Source organism: Neoarthrinium moseri (genome assembly GCF_022829205.1).
Source record: "Neoarthrinium moseri strain CBS 164.80 chromosome Unknown scaffold124_Wmoseri_CBS_16480, whole genome shotgun sequence".
NCBI lineage: Eukaryota > Fungi > Ascomycota > Sordariomycetes > Amphisphaeriales > Apiosporaceae > Neoarthrinium > Neoarthrinium moseri.
The window spans coordinates 361-22,498 of record NW_026055238.1 but is presented as its reverse complement, the minus strand read 5'-3'; the positions used below and the strand labels follow the sequence as shown (position 1 = coordinate 22,498).

Sequence of the window (22,138 nt, the reverse complement as noted above, 5' to 3'; positions counted from 1 at the left end):
GAGCGGGCATGATGAGGCACCACGGCTAATCGGAATCGCGATTTCGATTGCGCTGACTGGGCAGGCCGATCTGTGATAGGCTGCAACTACCGGTAAGCGTGCAGCTTGCCCAGTTCTTGACTGAACCTTGGACAGAGGGCCGAGTCGTTTGAACTAATAAGGGCCGTAAAGAGGGTAGGTTTGTCAAGTGATGCACGAAAGCCACAGTCACGCGCTACGTCATTGAAGGCTATGACGAAATCTGCCCAATTGTGGTGTGTCACCATTGGTGCGCCGGGGGTGCTTCCTCCCGCAGCAGGGGATTGCATCTCGCTTGGCTCCGGCTGTCTTGGGCCCGTTGAAGCGCTAGGCTTGCTGGGCTTAGGCTCTCTGGCCAGCCGTGTACGCGGCAGCCTAACTACCACACCCAGGGTCCAGCGTGGAAGGTCAAGTCCTTCCAGGGTCTCTGAGCCGGCAGACCGGCTTCTGTCGTACATGGATGCTTGCTGTTCATGTCTATGAATGACCTGAGTTGCTGTTCCGCGACGGACCATAGCAAGCTTGTCAGAAATCGTTCCGACTCACCCCAGCACGTTACAACCAAGCATATGCATGCATTAGGTAGCTTGATCAACTAGAAGATTCACTGTCTGTTCCCAGTCAACTATTGCGTACGACAGATTTCGATGAGGGTGTCAAGAGCGAGTTACCACAACGCAACCGCGACCCTTGTGGGGTTAAATCTTTCTTTGGCATTTTCAAACCTGCATTATCGGCCCATCGAGAATGTGCCTCCCTAATGGTGGCCGATTATGACCAGGATTGGCGGGATCTGATACCCACCACTCCTGAAGGCAGTCGATTGTCGCTCATCAACATGAGGAACATCTAGTTACGCGGAGTACCAGCCCCGACTGCCTCACATGATTCACTCTGTGATAATGAGTGTCTTTGGCCCGTCAGCAAGTTAGGCCCCTTAAGGCCAAACTAACCGAATCTGCCGCTTCAATCTGCTAGCCGGCAGGATCTCCGGGAAGGTAATGATCACTCGACGAGCCTTGGTCGTTGTTGTGACAGTCGGGGCAACAACACGAACCAGGCCCAAGTGCGGATGTCCGTCTGGGAGGTCCGCCCTCCCGAGTGACACGACTCCAGCATCACTATGTACCGATATAGGTATCTACGATGGGTCCCGTCCATAGCAAGTATGTCTACGACAGTAGGATGCTCGCATTTCTGACAGCTTGGCTTACCAATTATTGCCCGTGTTCAGTCCTGCCAAGTCAACTGTATACCACTCTCACGCGAACACCAATGACCACGTCTAAGTTAAGAGAATTCGTGGGCTCGGTGGACTCTCTGCGCTGACTATTCAAGCACGCATTTCGGAGTATCAAACGGTCCAGCTTCTACACGTCGGGCTTGCCATCACCAAGCAATCTTGGACGCCTACGGCGAGGAGGGTGGTAGTGGAGTATTCACTCTGGACTGTATCGTCCCGTCTGATACTTACCTAGGAAGGTGGACCGTTACGAGGCTGAAGTTGCCAAGCAAAATGTAAGTACAGCGTACAGCGAATTGGAAACAAGCTTACCCACACGTGAGCCTCGCAGCTCGCAGTTCACGGCGCCAACTCCAGGTACCGCCAAATACTATGAAGCTTATCCCACACGTGCGATCAAAGCTGCTGATATACCCGTCTTCCGCAGATGGGACTCTGGCGGATCTGCTTGGCGAAGTAACTTTTCTCTGGCGCTTCCGGGGACCCTGGCACTCAAGGTGCCAAGACGACCACTCGGCTGGGCAAAAGCGATCTTTCAGGTTTTCCGGGCCTTTTCAGGTGCGTTCTTTTACGCCTGGCAGAAGCAAACTTACGATGGTCTGGGAGTCAACACCGCCAGAGAAAATGAGGCGTGTTGTGCCAAGCGACTTGCTTGGCGCTGTAACCACGTTTGTGTGTTATCTCTGTGAGAAGCCAATCAAGTAAGCATATACGGCCTCAAGGTAGTCTTTTCAATTATAAGAACAATTGCACCCCCCGCCCCCCTTTGCACATCCTACTTTGTGGTCTGCTCGGAAATCTTGTGTACTGGCATTCCCAACTGCAAGATCCTAATCAAACTGCCGCAATGCATCCAAAGGGTCAACTGTTAGCCGTTCGGCTTGCGGCTGTGGCAGGAGTAGTTGCTTTGCCAAGCAGGACTCAACAATCCGCCCTACACCGTCCCATTCTGAACGTGGAGCTCGGGCCGCGCCCCGAGTTCCTTGTCAACGACATGGATGAAGGGTGGCTCAAGGATCGCCTGTCCTCTTGTCTAGAGATGGAGATGCAGCCTACCAAGTTCTCAATCGGGCACCGAGGTGGAGGTTGCTTGCAGTTGCCTGAGGAGACGCTTGAGTCCATTGTGGCTGGCACGCGCATGGGCGCCGGAATACAGGAGTGCGATGTCGCCTTTACTAGCGATTTGGAACTGGTCTGTCGGCACGACCAGTGTGACCTGCACACTACAACGAACATTGTTGCCACCGAGCTGAATGCTAAGTGTACGCAGCCGTTCACGCCAGCAGGCAATGGAACCGCCGCCACGGCCAAGTGTTGCACCAGTGACATCACGTTGGCCGAGTTCAAGTCCCTTTGCAGCAAAATGGACGGCTTCAACGCGTCGGCTACCACGCCAGAAGATTTCCTCGACGGTACAGCAGCATGGAGAACTGACCTATACTCGACATGTGGTACCGTGCTTTCACACAAGGATTTCATCGGTCTTGTGGACCAACTCGGCCTGGACTTTACCCCTGAGCTCAAGACACCCCCTGCAGCTGTGCCGATGCCGTTCAATGGGTGGTTCACCCAGGAGAAATTTGCTCAGAAACTGGTGGACGAGTATCGTGAGGCAAATATCGACTTCAAACGCGTCTGGCCACAGAGTTTCCTGTTCGCTGATGTTGCGTACTGGATCAAGAACGAGCCAGAATTCAGCAAGCAAGCACTACTCCTCGACGAAAGTGGCGATACCCCTGCAACCTTTCCCGGCGCCATTGCCAACTTGTCGTTCTACAAGGACTCAGGGGTCAGGAACGTTGCGCCCCCCTTGCCATACCTGGTCACGCTGGATGACAACAACGAGATCATCCCAAGCGCATATGCGATAGAGGCAAAACGACTGGGCCTGGACATAGTCACTTGGTCTCTAGAGCGGTCTGGGCCACTAGCCAAAGTTGGAAACGGCCCGGATTACTACTACTCAACCATATACAATAGCACCAAGAATGATGGGGATATATACAACCTAGTGGATGTTCTAGCCAGGGAAGTTGGTGTTAGGGGCATATTCTCGGATTGGTCAAGCACGGTTACGCTATATGCAAATTGTTTCGGTATTTTCCCCTGATAGTTTGCTCTGTTTTCAGTGTAAATGAGGTTATCATAGCTGGTCAAAATCTCAGGCAATGCTCCTAAATTCTGGTGTTGTCCAAAGAGTCAGCCCACGTTGCGTACCGAAACCGCTGAAAAGCAAATGCGAATAAATATATGTATATGTGGTGTTTACTATGCTCGTAAGAATTCTGCGAATTTTCCAAGACTGCGATGCGTGAATTTTGTTGGGTGTTACACCATCCTGAGGAATGTGTCTTCATTGTTGAAACCGAGAAACAGAGCTGAAACCAAGAACCAGTCCGTGAACCTATTAAAACGCAGGATATATACTGCACAGAACTCCTGTGGCAAAGCCAAGCATGTCTCCGGACACCGCGCTTAAACCATAGAAACTCAGACGCTCAATCTGTATAGTACATACATCACAAGCGTAACACGGAGAGGCCTGGCTGCCAACCCTCCTGCCATTATTCCACCAAGTGCTAGACCGCGCCAGTGGCCTTGACGTTGTCTTGCTGCCCATCGCGACCAGCTGCTACATCAAATTCGAGTCGATGCCAGGCTGTGGCCAGGTTCCCCCTGAGGTTGTAGATAGTCTTGTAACATTGAGGCTGAGTATTGTATGCCTCATCGGTTGCTTTGACGACAAAGGTGGTAGCTGTGCTGTGTCCATCTTGGCCTTCAACGGAAGGGAGGATCCCCTCGTATGTCCATCTCTTCCAGCACCATTTCTTGCTTCCTCTTTCTTCGTGTGTATCATCCAGGAGCTTGGCCTGGTCCCACGTGAGGCCGCCATCTAAACTGACATCAACGCGTTGGATATCTCGTCCTCCTCCCGAGTATGCGTAGCCTTCGAGTTCGACAACTTTGCCCGTTGCCCGGCCACCAACCTCGGTAGCAGGAGCAGTAGTTTGTGTGGACAGGCCCGACTTTGTTCTCGCTCTAGTGATCGCACTTGTGACTGGCATCTCTTGAATCGACTTGTATTTGTCCCAGTCCAGATTCTGTGTCTCGTTAGGCCCGAAGCACTTGTAGTCTCGGCGTTGCCAGCTTGTGTTGCTTTCCTCGTCTGAGATGACGATCTTATTGACCCACTTGACACAGCGAGCGGCGACCGTACCTGGGACAATTACGCGGACGGGAAATCCGTGATCTCTGGGCAAGGGCAGGTCGTTCATCTTGAAAGCGAGCAAGACATCGCCACGCGGGTCCAGCGCGGCATGTATGGGGATGCTCGCGCCATATGCCTCCAGCCCGGAGAACTGCACGTGCTGTGCGTCCTCGGATGGTTCGTCCACGGTCAGACCAGCATCGACTAGGACGTCGCGCAGCCGCACGCCTTCCCACTTTGCACAGCTGATTGCACCAACGCCCCATTGAAGGCCGTTCGTCTTTCGCGCGTAGTCCGTCATGTTCTTCCGCCTGTTGCCAGAGCACTGCAGCACCGCCGTGACGCTGTACTGCTTGAACCTGGCCTTGAGGTCACCAACCGTGTACTTCTTTTCCTGGCCGTCTGGGAGCTCGATTGTGATACCATGCGAGTCGCCAGTGCGATCTTCGACCACAGGAACCCACATGTGGTTGCGAACATAGAAGACTTCGTTTGGGGTCAAGAACTCCCCAGTGAGATCCTCCCCTGCTGTCTCTGCATTGCATGGCTTCGAAGTCAACTGTAGCAACCTCGAGTCGCGTGTGGGGTCTGCCACGAATGGGTCTTCGATGGTATCCATACGTGGCCGTCCATCTTCAAGATCGTCCGGGTGCACCTTGCCCACGACGTACTGCTGCAAGATCTCGCGAACGTATGGTGACTTGTGTATAGCGAAGATGTCCCAATACGGCTCGATGCTGCCACCAGCAGCGCGGAGAATCACCTCTCCTCCTGGATGCGCCGGGATCCAGTCCGTGATATCGTACACCTTGTCCTCATAGACCACCCACGGCCTGGCTGATTTGGGACCATGTTCCTTCACCTCGTCAAGGCGGTAAGTAGGCAGCCCAATATCAGGGCCACGTGTCTGTGGTTCCAAGCTCTTAGGGTTTCTTGCCACGGCGGCATCAGTTGGTCTCTGTCCTGTAGGCTGCGCGAAAGCCAACAGGATCGAAACCACGCCACCTCCAGCCGCAAGTATAGGAAAGGGTCGATAAGCTCGTGGCTTGGGCGGGATCTTCGTAGACTTTGGCAGAGGTGCTCTAGTTGGAGTCCGAAAGGAGAAGGCTCGGGTTACGAAGCAACTTGGGGGTCGATGGTCTACGCTTTCGAACAGAGGGAACTTTGGGACTGGGCATCTCGCAATTTTGCCGACATTTCGACAAAGTAATTGTGGAAGAGATGCCGGCATTTTCGATATTTGTTGTTAAGGGCCAAGCAAGATCCTGTATGCCTTCCTTGCAATCCTATCTATTGCGATGTCTCGTCTTGGTTGGCATAATCTCCCTATCTGGCAGACGAAGCCAGCAGAGATATCAATCGGAAGTTGAGCAAGTCGTTCGCCAGCGTGGGCTCGCGTACGATGTCGCTACTGACTCTGTTGGTCTTGTAAGTGATGTGCCGGGGAAATTTTCGGACTTCGCCCGCTCAAGCTAGATATGTAGTCCGTATCGTCGTCAGTTTACCGTAATGGCCAGCGTTCGAGGGTGAGCAATTGGCTTCAGCAGAGCCATGGCGCTCGAGGCAGAACATGATAGGGTGAGTGGAGGGAGGCCAGGACCAAAAGACTGAAAGCCCCTTTCATGTGCGATAAGGTAGCTACGTAGTTATGCAGATGGGACATGCCTGTTCTGTACGTGCTGTCCGCCGAAATGAAACTGGGACGCGCGCGGCGTCGTACAGTACCGTGTGACCTGCTGTGTTTCTGGCCGTTCGCGGAGGTTGCGGCTGGGTTGTCGCGGCTACAAGGGGCTTAATGCACCCGGACCAGCCAATCCTGCCTGAACTTTTACGTGTTTTGGGGTCACTGGGGTCACTACCATTGGCTTGTCGAGTCCGATCCGCTAATCAAATGAATCAAATGATCCGTGGCTGATACCAACTTGACTAACAAACTTCGTACATACTTCCCGCTTCCGACCTTCAAAGACGTCTATTCATAAGACACGTATGATCTCGGATCGCAATCCGACCAATACGGTGGCTCGCAAAAGAAAGCACATGTTGACCTTAATACAATTGGCATTTACTACCGACTCTGCATGCCAAATCGATCAGTAGCTTATCCCGCCTCCATGTACATGTAGGTACTACCTATGTACAGAACGAACGCACTGTGATAAGAGTCGGGGCATCGCCGACCATATCATTTCCCCACAGGGATGGCTGCAGTCTCTCGCGTGCATTACTCGTTCTACCCACCTACTCTTCTCGATGACCTGCACACTCATGCTCCGCCCTATGAGCCGCGCTTCAATATCATCCAGCTATAAGACGGACACTAAGTTCAGTCGTAGCCGTCACGTCTTGTCTCTCTGAGATGGGAACATATCGCGCAATAAAGAAGAGCCAAGGTCACCGCGGACCCAAGGACTTGAGTGGTATATCCGGGAACGCCGGCATGTTGTTAACTGCGAGACTTTGGAGCTCTGGGTGCCCTTTGATATTGGAGCATAGTCGAGTAGCCCACCATTAATGGTTGCAGCACGCCATTTCGAGTACCGTGCTTGACCTACAGTGTAGTCCTAATGAAGTACAAAGGCAGGATTCATACATCGGGCCCCGAGAACGCACAACTACTCAACATCTACTTGGTCAATTCACTGCCTACTGGTTTGTGAAGATTTCCATAGAGGGTTGGATTACTTGTTATGTCAGTGATAGAACCTATGGTGAGTACTTTTACGAGGATCATAAAACAACTACGAACTGCTGCAGGCCCTGTTGTCACCGCAGATGAGCTGAGCTTATGAATGAAGCTGACGCTGCCAGCCTCTCGCCTGCGTTTAGCCAACTTAAACTCAGGTACAGGGCTCGCTATCCAGTGGCTAGTCATCCGGGTACTCGTCGCGAATGTTGCTCTCGAATTTCTGTGTAGAGTCTTCCCAGCGCTTAAAGTATCTCCCTGCCAGGTCCATCAACACCCCTGAGGGTTTGACCTGAATGAGCTCTATGTTCTCTTCCGCCACGTATCGTGTGCTCTTATCGTCAGCGCTAGACCAATGATCAGTATACAGGTTAGATAATGCAAGGCTATCACCTACACGATATTATAGAATGGCTGCTCCCGCCCGCGAGGTAAGTCGTCAACCCGCATCTGCGCAATCCATCGCGGACCCGCATTGCAGTGAGCATCCCACCCGACAATGAATCCCTCATAACTATAGCGTTTGTGTCTAAAGTAATGTCCAATCTTGTACATCACACCAGCGTTAGGAGCGCTTCGGGGCCTTGCAACTCTCTCCGCACAGTCCGAGTTGCGTGATGCTACGATCATATCGAGTAGCGGCTGGTGTTCCCCTTGACCCTCGAAAAGAGCTGGCAGCTTCTCAAGCAGGCCGAGATCCTCCGGGAAATGTGTCTGGAAGTGCTCAATGAGGTACGGAATAAACTGTCGACGGCGAGCTCCAGCCGTGGCATCATCCCCATACCCCAGAATGACCATAACCCAAAGCATGCTATACCAAGCTGCCTCGATATCCAAATGAGATACTTGCGATGCTGGACGATGGCGGGCTTCCTCCACAGACACCATAATGTTGCGTGCGGTACGCCGTGTCATTTCAATAACGGAAGCCGGACCAAGGTAATCGTCATGTTCATGGAGGGGAATGCCCATTTGCGCGAGCCTAGTTCGGAGATGATCTTCTGATACCTCTTCGTCCGAGCCCCAAGGATCCAGGTAAATACGCTCGGGAGTCCACTCCGCAGTTGCTGTGCTCTCTGCGGCGTCGATGGTCCGGTTAGAGCTTTCGCTGACGACAGCATGGACGCGTTGAGGATAATTGGAAGGACTTGCGTCAACACCCAATCTTCTGGCTACGGCACAGTACAGAGCAACTGATTGCAATGGGAGCGAGGAGTGCTCTTTGAAAGCGGTGCTCAGGTAGTTGTTCTGCAACGCATGATACTGTCCTTCGTTGAGCATGCCGACTATATTCTCACAGCGTAGATATCGCGCTATCGCCAGCGCCTTCTGCCGAGTGGACCATGCTTCCATTCCTGGGTGACATATCCGGATGCGCTGGGCGATTTGGTCGAGCTCTGCCTTGAGATATCCACAGCCTTGACTTGAATCTGGTAACACAAACAACTCATATGCACCTAGCGCGTCTTCCAGTTCAACTGACATTCCAGCTTCAATGCTAAGCCAGGTCTCGACGGCTTTTGATCGGTTGATAGATGCAATGACCGTGCCAGCATGATATCGTCGCGCCAGTACATCATGGGCATCTTCGGGCGTGTTGTCCAGTAGATCATTGAGAAGATCAACGACATCTTCGTTATAACTTGCTATACGCTCGATGCGATGATACCGATCTTTCTGAGTCGAAAGCATCTCGTTGAAAAAGGCGGATATTTCACGATCGTTGCGTGCTCGCTCGCTATATAACTGGCGCCATTGCGTCTCTGTCGGCGGCTGAGCTATTAGCGCCGCCAGGTCGCGCTTGGTATCCCAATGGCGCCATGTTTCAAGGCAGTGCCTTCTCCATATCAAGGACGACGATGTGACCTTGTTCATCCGCCTGCAAGAGCAGGCAAATGTATACGTGTCGTGGGGTCCGAGATATTGGACAATGCCCTCGAGGAGTTCGTCAGGAAGGCCCAGGAGCGGGGTCGATGCCCCTCGCTTCTCCCCTGCCATGTTTATGTCCTAGGGCGCAAGTGAAACAGTAACGATGATGTCTGATGACCTACTAGGCAGTGCGTACAATTCCCTTGGTGGCGATGGCTCATGTCCGATGCTGCATTTGCAATGTCGTGGGGTTTTCCTAGCGTGACGTAAGATAGATATCGGATACAGTTAGAGCCGTGTTTCGGCAGTAGGTGTGGGGAACCACATGCGCTGTTATGGAGCGCAAGTATTCTCCGGTGGGCTGTGAATTGAGACCTATTCCGGATCGCCTGCAAAGAAGCTCAGAATCAAGAAGCTCAAGGGAGAACAAGGAACATGTAAAGAGTAGAGAGTCAAGGATATGTTGGTCAATAACGAGCATATTGCCAGATGTCTGCTAAACCGGAGGACACCACCTTTCGCAGTCGAAAGCAATGAGCAGTGCTTCAGGTCTGGCGGAGGTGACTGAGCAATATATTTTGGCCTGTGTCTTTGTGTCAGACTCCCCCCTCACGTCTCTGTTGTTCGCTCGGTCTGTTTGGCGGAAGTGACAGACAATGTCTGTTGAAGCTGGACACTTGCTTCACCAACTGCCACACCAGTTTTGAGGTCTGAGGATTCGTTGACTTCAAAGTACACTAGAGGTTGAGTGTGGTTTATTTATTGTTTGATACATTTGTTATATACATGACAAGCCCATCCTGCGTAAAAGGTCTCAACTAAATAGTTTGTATCGATGAGAAACGATGGAAGCCCCCACGTTGCCCTAGTTATCCGGATGCGTAATAAAATCAATTAACCTATCTATGGATTGTCTTGCCAGCCTCAGACCAAGTAGATCAGGTGCTAGATAGCTTGATGTTCTTAAAATCGCTTGCTCTCCTTATTTGATAGAAACATCCATCCAATTCGTTTCATTCGGTTTGAAGATGAATCGTCTGCATCAACGACTACTAGGCATTGTGCAAATGCCTCATCCTCAGTTTTGGTTCCTGTGCCTTCCTAGCTGTGGCTATCTGACTCAGTGCCAAGCAGCAGCATGCACTTGAGTCCCATAGTCTTCCAAGCTCTAGACCTCTGAATGTCTTCATGATCGAGGGTGATGGGAGTGCAGTCTTTCGGGTCGTCTGCGTGTGCCGTTCTCACAAAGACTCTCAGTGGCAGCCCGGACCGCTCCGACCTGATGGAAGCCTCCGCATCACCGAGCTCCTCTGTTTCTACTGGGATAGAGGAACTACCGGCGCCCGAATATGAAGCCATGCGCTCGATACTGCGCCAAATGGATTCGCCTTAGACTGCAAATCGACTCTCCAATCAATGACTGTCGCAATTTTGGTGCGTTCGTAGACATCACGCAACGCAGCGATGCCATCGACAATTTCCACATCTTGAGGACATCGCACTAGCCGAATGTAAGCCCTAAAGCCACATAACAGACTGCCGGTCTCAAGCAGCTGCAGGACGAGGCTTACGCTATCACCCGTGAAGTTAAGCAGCCGAAGAAGTGCTGTAAGAATATGTAGCAATTATAAATGAGCGACTAAGTAGCATAAGAAAAGGATTACTCAAACGTAACCGTATGACTGGAAATCCCACCTTAAAACTAAATAAAGAGATTCAAAATCAACGCCATTACGCAAACCTAATCAATGAAAGCACCAAGTAAAACACCTAGCAAATAATACCTAGACAAACGAAAGAGAGCCAATTTCAAAGCAACCCTTAAAGGTCTTGGTTGCTGCAGCTATCGCCGCTGCATTCAGATTTGCAGCTTTCGGTACAGGTTTGAGGAATGCAAGAATCCCCACTGCATTCTGAAGACTCAACATGGCGCGCATGAACGCTAGTGGTATCCGATGCCATGCAGCTCTCGCAATAGCAGACCTGATATTTACTACCAAAGCGGTCGCGGAAGAGCTTTGTAGTAAAGTCGAATGACCCCTTCAAGATGGCCTTGGCTACGTCATCGTTGTGATTGACGAACCTACCGTTGGCCTTCATAACTGAGTATAAGCCATAGCGCTTTGGCGATAGCTGGTGCGTGTGCCAGACAAGGTCGATATCTGGCGTTGGCGAAAGAGAACTGTAAGGATACTCAGCAATGAGAGTGAAGAACTTCTCATAACGATCGATCGCGTTCTTGAGAATCTTTCCAGCAAACGGACTGCGCAGCCACCTAGCCTCGTGCATCTTATGAGCAAATTTCAGTTGTCGCTTGACCGCGGCGACCATGTCAAAACTGGCAGATGGAGAGGGCTTAACGTCTTCGACCTTGATCTCTCCATTTTTGAGGACGCTCAGGAGGTCGACTGACAGTGGTGACTGCTTTGTAGGGGCTGCTTCGTCTGCAGACATTTTGAATTGGTTATCCTCATCGATCCGATCGTGCTGTTTTCATGAGTTATAATTTGCGTTTATAGGCAAGATTCAGAAGTGGAGATTAAAACTGACCACGGCAGCCCAGTCGATACCCTCGCGGCCTATACGAGCCTTGAAGACTTGCTTTGCGTACTGTCTGTACGCATTCGTATTTAGCATATATGCATGCCAGACAATAAAAATATCCAGTGGCGGAGTAGCCTCCTCGTTAGCTTCAGCAGTTTGCGACCACTTGATAAATCTTGACGCAGCAGCGGAGCAATACATATCCCACGCGACTCCCTCAGAAAGACCCTCCTCCTGTCCCCATTCGGCGACCTCGCCCTCCACTCGTACAATGGCGTCAAGCAACTCAAGATGAACCGTGCACTCGAAGACGCTTGGAAGACGGTCTGACGTCCCCGTCTCAATATAATGATTTTTAGTGGAGTCCAGCTTTTCGCAGAAAGCGAGTGCAGGTTGGACCCGGGTGATGGTAGTGGTAACCATGATTACGATCCGTCTGTGAAAATAACAACTAAACTTTCAGAAATACAACTTAATCATGTAGTAGATTATCAATCTGAACTTTTAACGAACATGCATGATAGCACTGAGAAAGATTGAGAACTTGGTGACCTTCTTATACTCCTCGCCCATTTCACCTTGGTTAGCTACACTAGTTGGTGCACAACCAACATGAATTGAGATGCCCATCTATCCAGACTCATCCTTTTGAAATTCCGCGAAAATGTTGGATGTTGGAAGCTCAGGTAATCCGGAACCGCAAGCGGTTGTCAAGTGATCAGCCGCAAGCGGCAAGCACGCAGCCTCACTGCAAATGATGCCTGATGATTCTAAGACTCATAAAACATCAGCCCTCTAGAGATCTTCTAAGTTGTGAGAGCACTCGGTAACGTGACCTGGTTGTTATGCTGAGGAGAGATCCAACAGCGAGTACCTTTGCTCCTGACAACCTGATCATATTTGGGGGCCGTGCACCAACCAACATGTGAGCGGGATTTCACGTGACTGTTACAGGATTAAAGCACTGCTCTCTTCACACCGCTTGACTACCAATCTGAACGGCTGAACGATCCAATGCCCACTGATCTATCTGTTTGAAACCATTCTCATATCATCATCAATATGCTATCCATCCCTGGCCAAACAATAGGTCCAGTGTGTCCAGACGGACTGAATGTTGAGCAAGTACAGATTGTTCGTACTCCCAGATGCCAGCTTGTCTACTCCTCTCAATCCGCATGCCGCTTAGCACTAATCGCACTGATGAGCCAGCTTGTCCGCCATGGTGAACGTACTCCAATATGGCCCCGCTTTCAAAATGTAAGTTGGGGGTGGATGAGAATCCCTTCGCTGCTGTGCTGACTTCGCACCCATGCCAGACTGGATTATCATCCTGTGAGTTAAGGAAGCCAAAGCATGGTTTGGACTGTTTTCTCACTAAAGCAGATTGGCCGTACTGTAGCGCGGCTCAGAGGTTCACTCAGGTAGTCATGGCTAATAGGGATGGCTCAAGATGGGAATCTATGACTTGGAGGAGGTGTCTGGAAACAACTGGGCCCGATGGGAGATCGATTGTCGCACGGGGAGAAGCTGGTGGGACGAAGGGTATCTGGTACGTGAAGCTCGCCAGCTGCCGGCATGATGCCACAGCACATTTCCTAACAGCAGGCCATAGCATGCCGGGGGAGCTTACTGACAGAGGACGGGAAACCTCTCTCGGCTTTGGCGAATGGCTGCGCCAGAGATATATTAATCAGCTAAGCTTGGTATCGCCCCCAACAAACCCATACGTTTAACGGGAAAACAGTTAATGATTCAAAGTTGCCGCAGAATCTCTCAGATGCCAGCATCCTTTATGTTCGGACGACGGAGGTACCACGAGTAGTCGAATCAGTGCAGCAGATATTGCACGGCCTTTATCCTTCGGAGTCAAACCATACGTCAACTCCTTGGACTGTTGCTATGCGCTCCAGAGCAGATGAGACGCTACTGCCAAACACAAAATCCTGTGCCAGGCTAGCCGAGCTTACTAGAGCATTTGCTCGGGATGCTGCAAATAGGTGGAATCAGAGCGACGACATGAGATATCTATCTAAAAAGCTGGGTAAATGGATGCCTGGCAACAAAGCATTGACTTTGGACTCCCGCCCGACGTTATCAGCTCTCATGGACACCATTAATGCAACACGTGCCCATGGACCCAGCACTCGGCTTCCCGATGAATTCTACGACGAACGTGTGCGTGAGGTAATTGATAGAATTGTGATTGATGAGCAGTTTCGTGGTTATGGTCTTTCTCGCGAACTGCGGATTCTTGGCGTAGGTCAACTAATGGGAGACATAGTCCTCAAGATGGTTGACCAAGTAGAGTGGAGAATGAAGTGCGACACGCTAGGAGGCACTGCAATGCGATCAGGCGGACCTCCCAAGTTATCGCTCTTAGGTTGTCATGATCGCACCATTGGCGTAGTGCTAGCGAGTCTTGGTTGCCTTGGAGACAGTGAACAATGGCCACCATTCACCAGCCATATCATTTTTGAACTGTTCAGCAAGAGAACACCTGGCGACTCAGACTTGAAAGAAGATAAGCGGAATTGTCTGCCGAGGAACGCAAACACCAGCTTGACTTCAATTGCCGACCAAGGGGGCCTGAGCAAACTGCAAGGCATTGGGCAACGGCCAGTCACGAAATGTACAACGAACGAGGAGCAGACACTCGACGAGTACTTCGTAAGAGTCAAATATAATGACCGCATCATGACAATCCCTGGATGTCGAGTACCTGGGAAGCATTTTGATGGAGACGTAAGTCTTTGCACGTTGGTAAGTATCCCCGATTAAAACCATGAGGCCGCACTGTGCTCATCTTGGACTAAAATTTATTTTGTTGTTATTAGTCGGCCTTCAAGTCTATCGTAGACAGGTTTACTCCCAAAAGTTGGAAACAGGCGTGTAAATCAAACCTTGGTGCTCTGCCAATGTCGATGGACCATGAACCAGCCGGATATTAAGACGATGTCGTTGATATTTAGATACTAAGGTACAGACTAGGGTAGTCTGGGGCAGGTATCGCAGGCTATATGGTTGTCTAGAGTACTCAGATACTAATAAGTCTGTAGTAGTGCAGTGATACAGGTAAAAACTTCCTCACGTTGAAACTCGTAGTTCACCGTCTTGCGCATTCAGACCTGGTGTGTGGCATGAGAGAGCTGGCGACAATGATATAGATGGCTTCTCGACCTCTGGTCTGGTTGTATTTGAAGGGAAGATTCTCCCAGAGTTCATCATGAAGCTCTCTAATACGACAGTTAAGAACCAGACCCCGCGTATCGGGAACTACACCTCCAAACCTTACGTACCAGCTTGCTCTACCCAGCCAAATGCCCTTACTGGTGACCCATCGCATCCACGCAACTTCAGAGGGGCCAGACAGATCATGATCCTAGATCCTACATGACTGTCTTGAATATCTTGCAAGGCTTTTAAGTTTGCTAAGTTCTCAGCAATGATTCTCCCAGCCCCCAACACGATATCGTGTGCATCTACTGTACTCTGTGTAGCATCTGAAATCGGATCGGGACTCATGGTATCAACCCCGAGAACAGTCACACCGAGTTCCACAATTCGTTCCGCCACTTCTCGCTTGATATATGGGTGTTGAAAATATCGGCCTTCCTTATCGCCCCAGTATCTGTCCCAGCCTGTGCGGAAGAGGACCGCCATTCCTTCCTCAATGCGAGATTCATACGGTGCAAGGTCCGACAAGTTGATGCCAGCGGAAGCGGACTTGTTTGACACATCAATCACCAGCACGGGACGTACGAATGTCTCTAGTGGAAGAGATTCAACAGTCTGCGCTCCGCTGATTCGGTGGGATGGTGCATCTATATGGGTTCCAACGTGAGAAGAAAACGATAGTTGGCTGACAGCCCATCCTGACTCGGGGATCGTACACGCTTGACGGCAATGAAAGGATGGATCACCGGGATAAACATGGACATCATCATCCAACGTGTGCGTGAGGTCAATTATCGGCGCCCCAGTTAGGCCAATCATCCTCATCTGGGTAGGTTGAATTGAGCAGAGGATTGAGGTTCTGCTTGGTCGCCGTTCGGTGGAGCCAAATATTCTAGCGCTGGGCCACGTCTAGTCCCACTGAGGGGTAAACTGCAAGACGTCGCCTCAGTCCTAGAAGAGACCATCTCAACCCATTGGCTTAGCATTGAATGAAGGATATACTAGATTGCCAACTACCTCGTCTACCCGCAAGTTAATTTTCTAAATTCTCTCGCAGCAGCCCTAGCCTCCATTTCACTTGAGCGCGACATAGCATTTCGTGATCCTCTGATTTGATGGACTAAACAAATAAACAACCTCATATGCCTGCCTGTGGAATTACGAGACAACTTCGCGTTTGAACGGCGCAGGAGGGTTGCCCCAGAAGTGTGTTAGGTTATGTTGCAGAGGACGAGGCTGGCCTTGACGCCAAGATCAACAGAGGCCACTGGATCCCCATCTTCCAGCAGAATCCACACACTCCCCTCAACAAGGAAACCAGGTCGCAACTGCTCACGGGTATTGCATACCCATATCCGCAATACGGATCCGGTACTTCGCCCGACCACCGCTTTAGCCATCTGTAGTCCTTCCGTGGTGCTGGACGCCAGAGCGGCGACGACATTGACCAGGGCGTCCGAGCGTTTCAGTCGTTGCACAAGTCGAGTGCGGATGTAGCTGCCTCAAACAAAGCGTACAATAAAGTAATTTTCTTGCAGTTTGCGCGTATCTTGGGTCTGGGCGAGGCCGTGGTACCCGGCGAGTCGCCCATATCGTGCGAACTGGACTGGACTCATTGTCGGGCGTGGAGCTGCGGAATTGGGTGCGTCACAAGCTCGATGTTGCCCTGAGCACTCTAGGCATTATGAATGCCACTACCATATTGGCATTGGCAGAGAAGATCGTGTCAAAAATGTTGGAGTAGTGTACGTAATGTGGGTCAAGTTGTTAGAGGAGCAATATAGCTTTCATTTTTGATGTAGGCAGATATTTCGAAGATTGAACTCAATTCTACTTTTTTCGATCAATTTAGTTGGATATTTGCTCATTTTATGGTGGCTCCGAACTAGACTCGGATAAATAATAATGTTTACAGTACCTGTGGTCAATATCATGCACCGGCCAACTGAACAACAACGATAGAACATGTACACTCAAAGTGTGATAAATTCTTTACGCATCATCCGCTTCAACTTGTCAATACGTATTCACGCAAATTAGCTTAACATTTCGATTCACACCACTCGATGCATTTCTAGGTATTCGGAGAGATAATTCTTGTCGAGACCATTCCCTAACATGTCAGATTCTACATGTACGGGGGCTGGTAGCTTCATGGCGCCCTATAGATTCCGACGATCGTGGCGATAAGTACTCTCTTTCGCAGAACATTCACTGTCTTTCCTTGCCAACGATTGCTTGCCTACGTGGGTTAGCGATAACAATCCTCACGCCACTATCTGCAGTCTGATTTGACCAGAACAGCACTCCCACCGATAGGAGACTTGACTGCTTCCTCCACCATATCTTCGAGGATTTAGCCGTAGACTGTCCCTCCTTATGCATGAGCCCTTATGCCATGCCTATGGGCCTGGTATTGAGAGGAAAACGTGTTCAGCGAGAAAAAACTGTCAACGCACCGCATCGCCGACTGCTTAGTAATATCTCGTGGCAGACCACCAACGTTGCGAGGTACAGCAACCTCGTGCTTTATAGATACAATGCCTTTGGATAACATCTCCTGGAGCGCACCCTTACGATCGTAGGTAGCAGGTAGCAGCTGCGCGCAATGGCGGCCCCGTCTAGATGGATGCCCTGATAGTACTATCCAAACCTGCCTCGATAACACTGAGGTGAAAGTTCAGGTGATATGAAGACTAGGGGTTGATGGGGCACAACTTACACTCGCTTGAATTCTTGAAGAGCACCAGACTTTTTTGCAGCGACGAACCCCGTACGATCCAGGCAGCAGACCCTTTATATATGAAGGAAGCGGCGACTCTTTGACCGTTGCAGATACCTCCCGCTTCAACAAGTTGGATTGATTGTCCATTCAAAGGCGACTTGGACTTTTGCACTAGACTAGCGCAGGGGGGCAACTGAATGCTGTCATTGTTATACTCGTTCCTTAGTGCTGTCGGGTATCGGCTGCTCACAATCTGTTCGGCTCTTCTGAATCAAGATAACGGGCGTGAGGGACACAGTTCTGTATCAGTGTCGCCCATGCATTCACTCATAAGGCTGTCCCATGCGCATCGTTTATAAGTGACAAAGTGAAGGACAGATTCTTCATGCCCCCGTCACAACACATCCTCCGTCCAAGTCCCGTGCGTGGTACTCCCCCGTCGCCTCCCGCATGAGTTCCTTCTTCTCATCCGCTGTCAAGTCGCTCGTCGCCTTTGGCACCCTTCCCCACGTTGCCATCACCACCAATCCCAACGCTCCCGCACCAAGGCCGAACCAGAAAGTGGTTTTGTAGCTCATTCCTAATCCCATGTCCTCAACCGTCGCCGTCTGTATAATATCCGTGAGCCCGAGAGAAACTGCTACACCTAGCTGTAACACAGAGTTGATCACACCCCCCGCCAACCCTTGTTGTGAGATGGGAAAGGTGGTAGTAACAAAGACTGTCATCAAGATGGTAGAGATATCGATCCCAATGGTGCTGAGGATTGTTGCCGGGAATATCCATTTCCAGTAATTGCGTTCCTGAAGCGGAATAAGCGCAAGGAGCAGTTGTGACCCGACTGCGCCCAGGCCAGAAATCACTAGGAGAACTCTCCCGGGGACCAAGTGGAGAATGTAACCCTCGAGGATACTGAAAAGAAGTCCCGCTACCCCAAGGGGCGTGTACCACGCGACAACTTGAAGAGGAGTGGCCAGCATAATGTTTTGAAAGTAGAGTGTTCCGTAGACGGAGAAAATACCCCAGGTGCCGTAGAGCAAAAACAGACCAAAGAGAAGAGGTGTCATGGCGGGAGTGGCGAATATTGATGCGGGTAGCAGGGGGTCAGGGGCAATGTACGTCTCTATGTAGGCAGCGGCGAAGAGGGAGAGTATACCCACAGTGAAGCACACGGGGATGTATGGCGTTTTCCACCCCAACGGAGCGTGCGCGGACTGGGTAATCGCGAAGACGGTAAGTGTAAGTCCGATCACAATGGTAATCGCGCCGGGGTAGTCCATTTTGATGTTGCTTGGAGACTGCTTCTCTGACCTCTGATTGGGGATCGAATATATCGAGGTTAACAGCGTAATGGCCGTTAGGATAGCTCCGATCCAGAAGTAAAAACCCCAGCGCAGGAACTGACCAACAATACCCGCGACCAGAATACCACCGAAGAAGCCGAAGACTGCCGAGGTACCATATATTGCGAAGACGAGATTCTTGCGCTGTCCGGGCCGATAGATTGAGCCCATAAGCATGACGCCTGTAGGGAGGAAGGCAGCGGCTCCCAACCCTTGCAGAGCCCGGCACAAATCTAGCATCAGCGGATTGATGCTGAACCCTGCGATTATACTCCAGATAAGAAGCCATGAAAGTCCCCACAAGAATACAGGGTAGCCTCCCCATATATCACCAAGGCGGCCGAATATAAGTAGGGTGCCGGCGATGACGAGGGAAAATGCGGTAGCAGGCCATACGCTGGACGCCTGGGGGATGTCAAGCTCTCTTATCAGAGTGGGGAGGATAACGGTGAAGCCTGATACGAAGAACTCTGTCAAAAATTGAGACATGGCGATGCTGAAAACGAAAGACACTTCGCTTCAACGGGTTGTGAAGGTGGGAGGACGTGCACGACCAAGACGTTCGATTCGTGCATCCAATGATTCCTCGCTTGGGGGTTCGATTGTTTCGCTCTCCCCAGCGCGGGGTGCTATTGTACTTGTAACTGGAGCCTGGCCGGATGTATCTGAGGCATCAGGACGTCCGCCCTTTAGCGAAAAGGGTGGCATCCCAGACGTGGCGCTTGGAGTATGAGACTTCATTCGGTCGAATTGAATTGGTTGACACACGTAGACTTCTTGATGCCTACTGGAGGCACACAAATAGGTGATGGTAGTAGTTGCAAGTTCCAGGGACGAGCCTCATGGATATGTGAGCTTATCTGTTACCCAAGAGCTTGGAAAATCTTGACAAGACCGTGATTTGTCACATCAATGTTTGTAAGCATATTCCAAGAAAGAAGCAAGATGATGGAGACTAGAAGGCAATCGAGGATTTCCTTGATACCTAATCATAACTCGGACGCAGACACGTTCGATCCAATTGGCTGTCAAAACTTAATGTGGACATTTATTCCGCTGAAGTCAGTATCTTTACTGACTCGGTGCTAATCGGGGATGCATAGTAGACTTCGAAGGTCTAGTGGCAATCTACCCGCTTACGCTAGTGTCTTGGCTGCCTATATAGGGAAAGCTCTCACCAAAGCTTGGCAAGACAATACGCTAGAGCCGAACATCAAGGCGAGAACAAGCCTTTTATTAGTCTCTCGGTTTGCATGCTTCATAACGAGTTTCAACAAGCTTCAACGTGTTAATTTGAGCACACTGCCCTGTTTGACAACGGGGAAACCCACCGAGCTCCCCTCCCGTTATGTCATTAGCTGAATGAGTCACATGTAGAATGGACTGCCGCTTTTGTGATCCATAGCCGCATGTTTCACAACAAGGTATTGGGGGACCTAATCCCAGTCAACTTCACAGCCCGATAGTGGATTACTTGACCCGGCGCCAGATTGAAGCTGGTCATTCACTAGGAATATTCGACACCAAATACGCGCCGAGTCTGCCGCGACAGGTGGTAAACTCTAGCAGGATTCCTCTGATGAAAGTGTCGATGGCGACACCCTGATCGAGCAGATGGACCTTCCCCTCGTCTCTGTGGCCTTATTATACGAGAGTGTCGACCCTCTTGATCAACTCAAGATGAAAGAGCCTGGCTGCCTCCATTCGCAGATATCTATTGCGTGCTTGCCGAACGTGACAAGGGCGACCCTGAGTCACGACAAGATACAGATCGTGGTCAAGTCCTCTTCCACAACGCATCAAGCACCCAACATGATTATTAAGGGCTCGGGCTTATAATCAAGATGGCCAGGTATATAATGCGCCGATGTGTAAAGAATAATTAACGGGGTTTATAAATAAAACATATTTAATAGATGTAATTTATAAAAGATTTAAAATAAATGTAATAACAAATTTTCTTTTTTAACGATTAATTTTAATATATTAAAACTTTACCCGACGTTTTTTTTTATCTTGGCATCTCCTTTTCTTCTTTCTTTTAAAGGTAAATCTGGACCTGCGTGACATGATTGCGGAAAGCTCTCGGCTTGATCTTATCTTGAAACATCTCATCGATCTTGGCCGGGGTTCGGCGGGCCATCTCAGGCAGGATATACCAGCCAACAGCGCAAGATAGAATGCCGACGGTTCCAAAGCTGAGATCGAGCAAAGTTTGTTAGTCGTACAAGTCTCATTGTGTACATTAATCAGGCCTAAATTTGCGTGGTGACTTACAAAAACCCAGCCCCAACGTTCCATACCTGGAGCATGAAGGGAACAGTGTAGTTGAACATGATACCGAGCAAAAAGGAACCCATCAGAGCTACGGAACCGGTTCGAGCACGAAGGCGCTGGGTGGGAATCTTAGCGACGTAGGTGTATGCGATGCCGGCGCCGCCGATGCAACCGAAGTTAGGCAGGCAGCCGAAGAACACCTAAAGAGTGAGAAATCTTATTAACGTATCCAGATAACACGAGATTTCAAATACGGAACCATACCAACAAGCTACCCAGTTCTTTACCAGTGTAATTGAAGCAACCGACAATACCAATGCAGAGAACAGCCACGGCAGCTGAGCTGAACATGCCAATGGTGAACCATCGTTTACCGAATGTCTGATAATAATGCACAGGCCATAACACCCGCAAGCTGGCAGAGGGCGAGGATCATCGTGACGGTGAACAGGTCCGAGTTTCCGGCCAATTGGAAGAAGTAGGTGCCGTAGTTGTTGGTCAAGCTTTGCCCAACCAGCTGCTGCATGGCTTTGGGCCAGAAGGCGATCAGCAGACGCTAAAGGTTGACGCCCGTAAATATCTCCCTGAGCTGGGATTTCTCCTCAACGTTAATGAGGCGGTGGCGCTCGACGGTGGCGACGATGATGGACAGCTGCTCCTTGACGTTGTAGCCATTGACATTTTTGTAAGCGAATGCTAGGACCTTCTCGGCTTTAGGGATCCTATTCTTTTGGACAAGCCAACCTGGGAAAATTTATGTTAGCCTCGTGACAAGAAAATATGACCGCCGCATGCGTGATAAACTCACACGGGCTTTCTAGAACGAAGACATTGCTGCCGAGCATGACAGCCAACATGCCTCACTCCGTGTAAATTGGGTTAATTAATTTAAACATTTATATTATTTATAAATTAAGTAAACGTTTTAAATTATTTTTATAAAGGCGGTTTAAAGCTTTCGGAGCCACGGAACTATTATAGATCAGTTTTTGTTATAAATATATCGAGGTAATTTATTATGGTAAGATGGAAAGTAACATTTATTTTC

At 50.2% G+C, this 22,138-nt stretch overlaps 8 protein-coding genes across 8 annotated transcripts; 2 read left to right on the top strand and 6 right to left on the bottom strand.

Moving 5' to 3' along the window:
- Positions 1-2,108: 2,108 nt before the first annotated feature.
- On the top strand, positions 2,109-3,371 carry JN550_013602 (uncharacterized protein; the record flags this gene model as incomplete). Its single annotated transcript, XM_049312207.1, has 1 exon — positions 2,109-3,371. One exon carries the CDS (start codon positions 2,109-2,111, stop codon positions 3,369-3,371), a length of 1,263 nt encoding a protein of 420 aa, XP_049164422.1.
- A 469-nt stretch (positions 3,372-3,840) lies between these two features.
- On the bottom strand, positions 3,841-5,700 carry JN550_013601 (uncharacterized protein; the record flags this gene model as incomplete). The annotated part of the gene is made up of 1 exon (XM_049312206.1): positions 3,841-5,700. One exon carries the CDS (start codon positions 5,698-5,700, stop codon positions 3,841-3,843), a length of 1,860 nt encoding a protein of 619 aa, XP_049164421.1.
- Positions 5,701-7,336: 1,636 nt separating this feature from the next.
- JN550_013600 (uncharacterized protein) lies at positions 7,337-9,153 on the bottom strand (the record flags this gene model as incomplete). Its single annotated transcript, XM_049312205.1, has 2 exons — positions 7,337-7,502; positions 7,553-9,153. 2 exons carry the CDS (start codon positions 9,151-9,153, stop codon positions 7,337-7,339), a joined length of 1,767 nt encoding a protein of 588 aa, XP_049164420.1.
- A 1,655-nt stretch (positions 9,154-10,808) lies between these two features.
- Positions 10,809-11,991, bottom strand: JN550_013599 (uncharacterized protein; the record flags this gene model as incomplete). The annotated part of the gene is made up of 3 exons (XM_049312204.1): positions 10,809-10,966; positions 11,019-11,511; positions 11,575-11,991. 3 exons carry the CDS (start codon positions 11,989-11,991, stop codon positions 10,809-10,811), a joined length of 1,068 nt encoding a protein of 355 aa, XP_049164419.1.
- Positions 11,992-12,790: 799 nt separating this feature from the next.
- JN550_013598 (uncharacterized protein) lies at positions 12,791-14,965 on the top strand (the record flags this gene model as incomplete). Its single annotated transcript, XM_049312203.1, has 6 exons — positions 12,791-12,828; positions 12,888-12,903; positions 13,010-13,120; positions 13,330-14,313; positions 14,406-14,431; positions 14,695-14,965. 6 exons carry the CDS (start codon positions 12,791-12,793, stop codon positions 14,963-14,965), a joined length of 1,446 nt encoding a protein of 481 aa, XP_049164418.1.
- A 2,888-nt stretch (positions 14,966-17,853) lies between these two features.
- On the bottom strand, positions 17,854-19,302 carry JN550_013597 (uncharacterized protein; the record flags this gene model as incomplete). The annotated part of the gene is made up of 1 exon (XM_049312201.1): positions 17,854-19,302. The coding sequence occupies one exon, from the start codon at positions 19,300-19,302 to the stop codon at positions 17,854-17,856; it is 1,449 nt and encodes a 482-aa protein (XP_049164417.1).
- Positions 19,303-20,854: 1,552 nt separating this feature from the next.
- JN550_013596 (uncharacterized protein) lies at positions 20,855-21,616 on the bottom strand (the record flags this gene model as incomplete). The annotated part of the gene is made up of 4 exons (XM_049312200.1): positions 20,855-21,011; positions 21,091-21,290; positions 21,355-21,428; positions 21,487-21,616. 4 exons carry the CDS (start codon positions 21,614-21,616, stop codon positions 20,855-20,857), a joined length of 561 nt encoding a protein of 186 aa, XP_049164416.1.
- A 30-nt stretch (positions 21,617-21,646) lies between these two features.
- JN550_013595 (uncharacterized protein) lies at positions 21,647-21,935 on the bottom strand (the record flags this gene model as incomplete). The annotated part of the gene is made up of 2 exons (XM_049312199.1): positions 21,647-21,834; positions 21,899-21,935. 2 exons carry the CDS (start codon positions 21,933-21,935, stop codon positions 21,647-21,649), a joined length of 225 nt encoding a protein of 74 aa, XP_049164415.1.
- Positions 21,936-22,138: the final 203 nt, after the last annotated feature.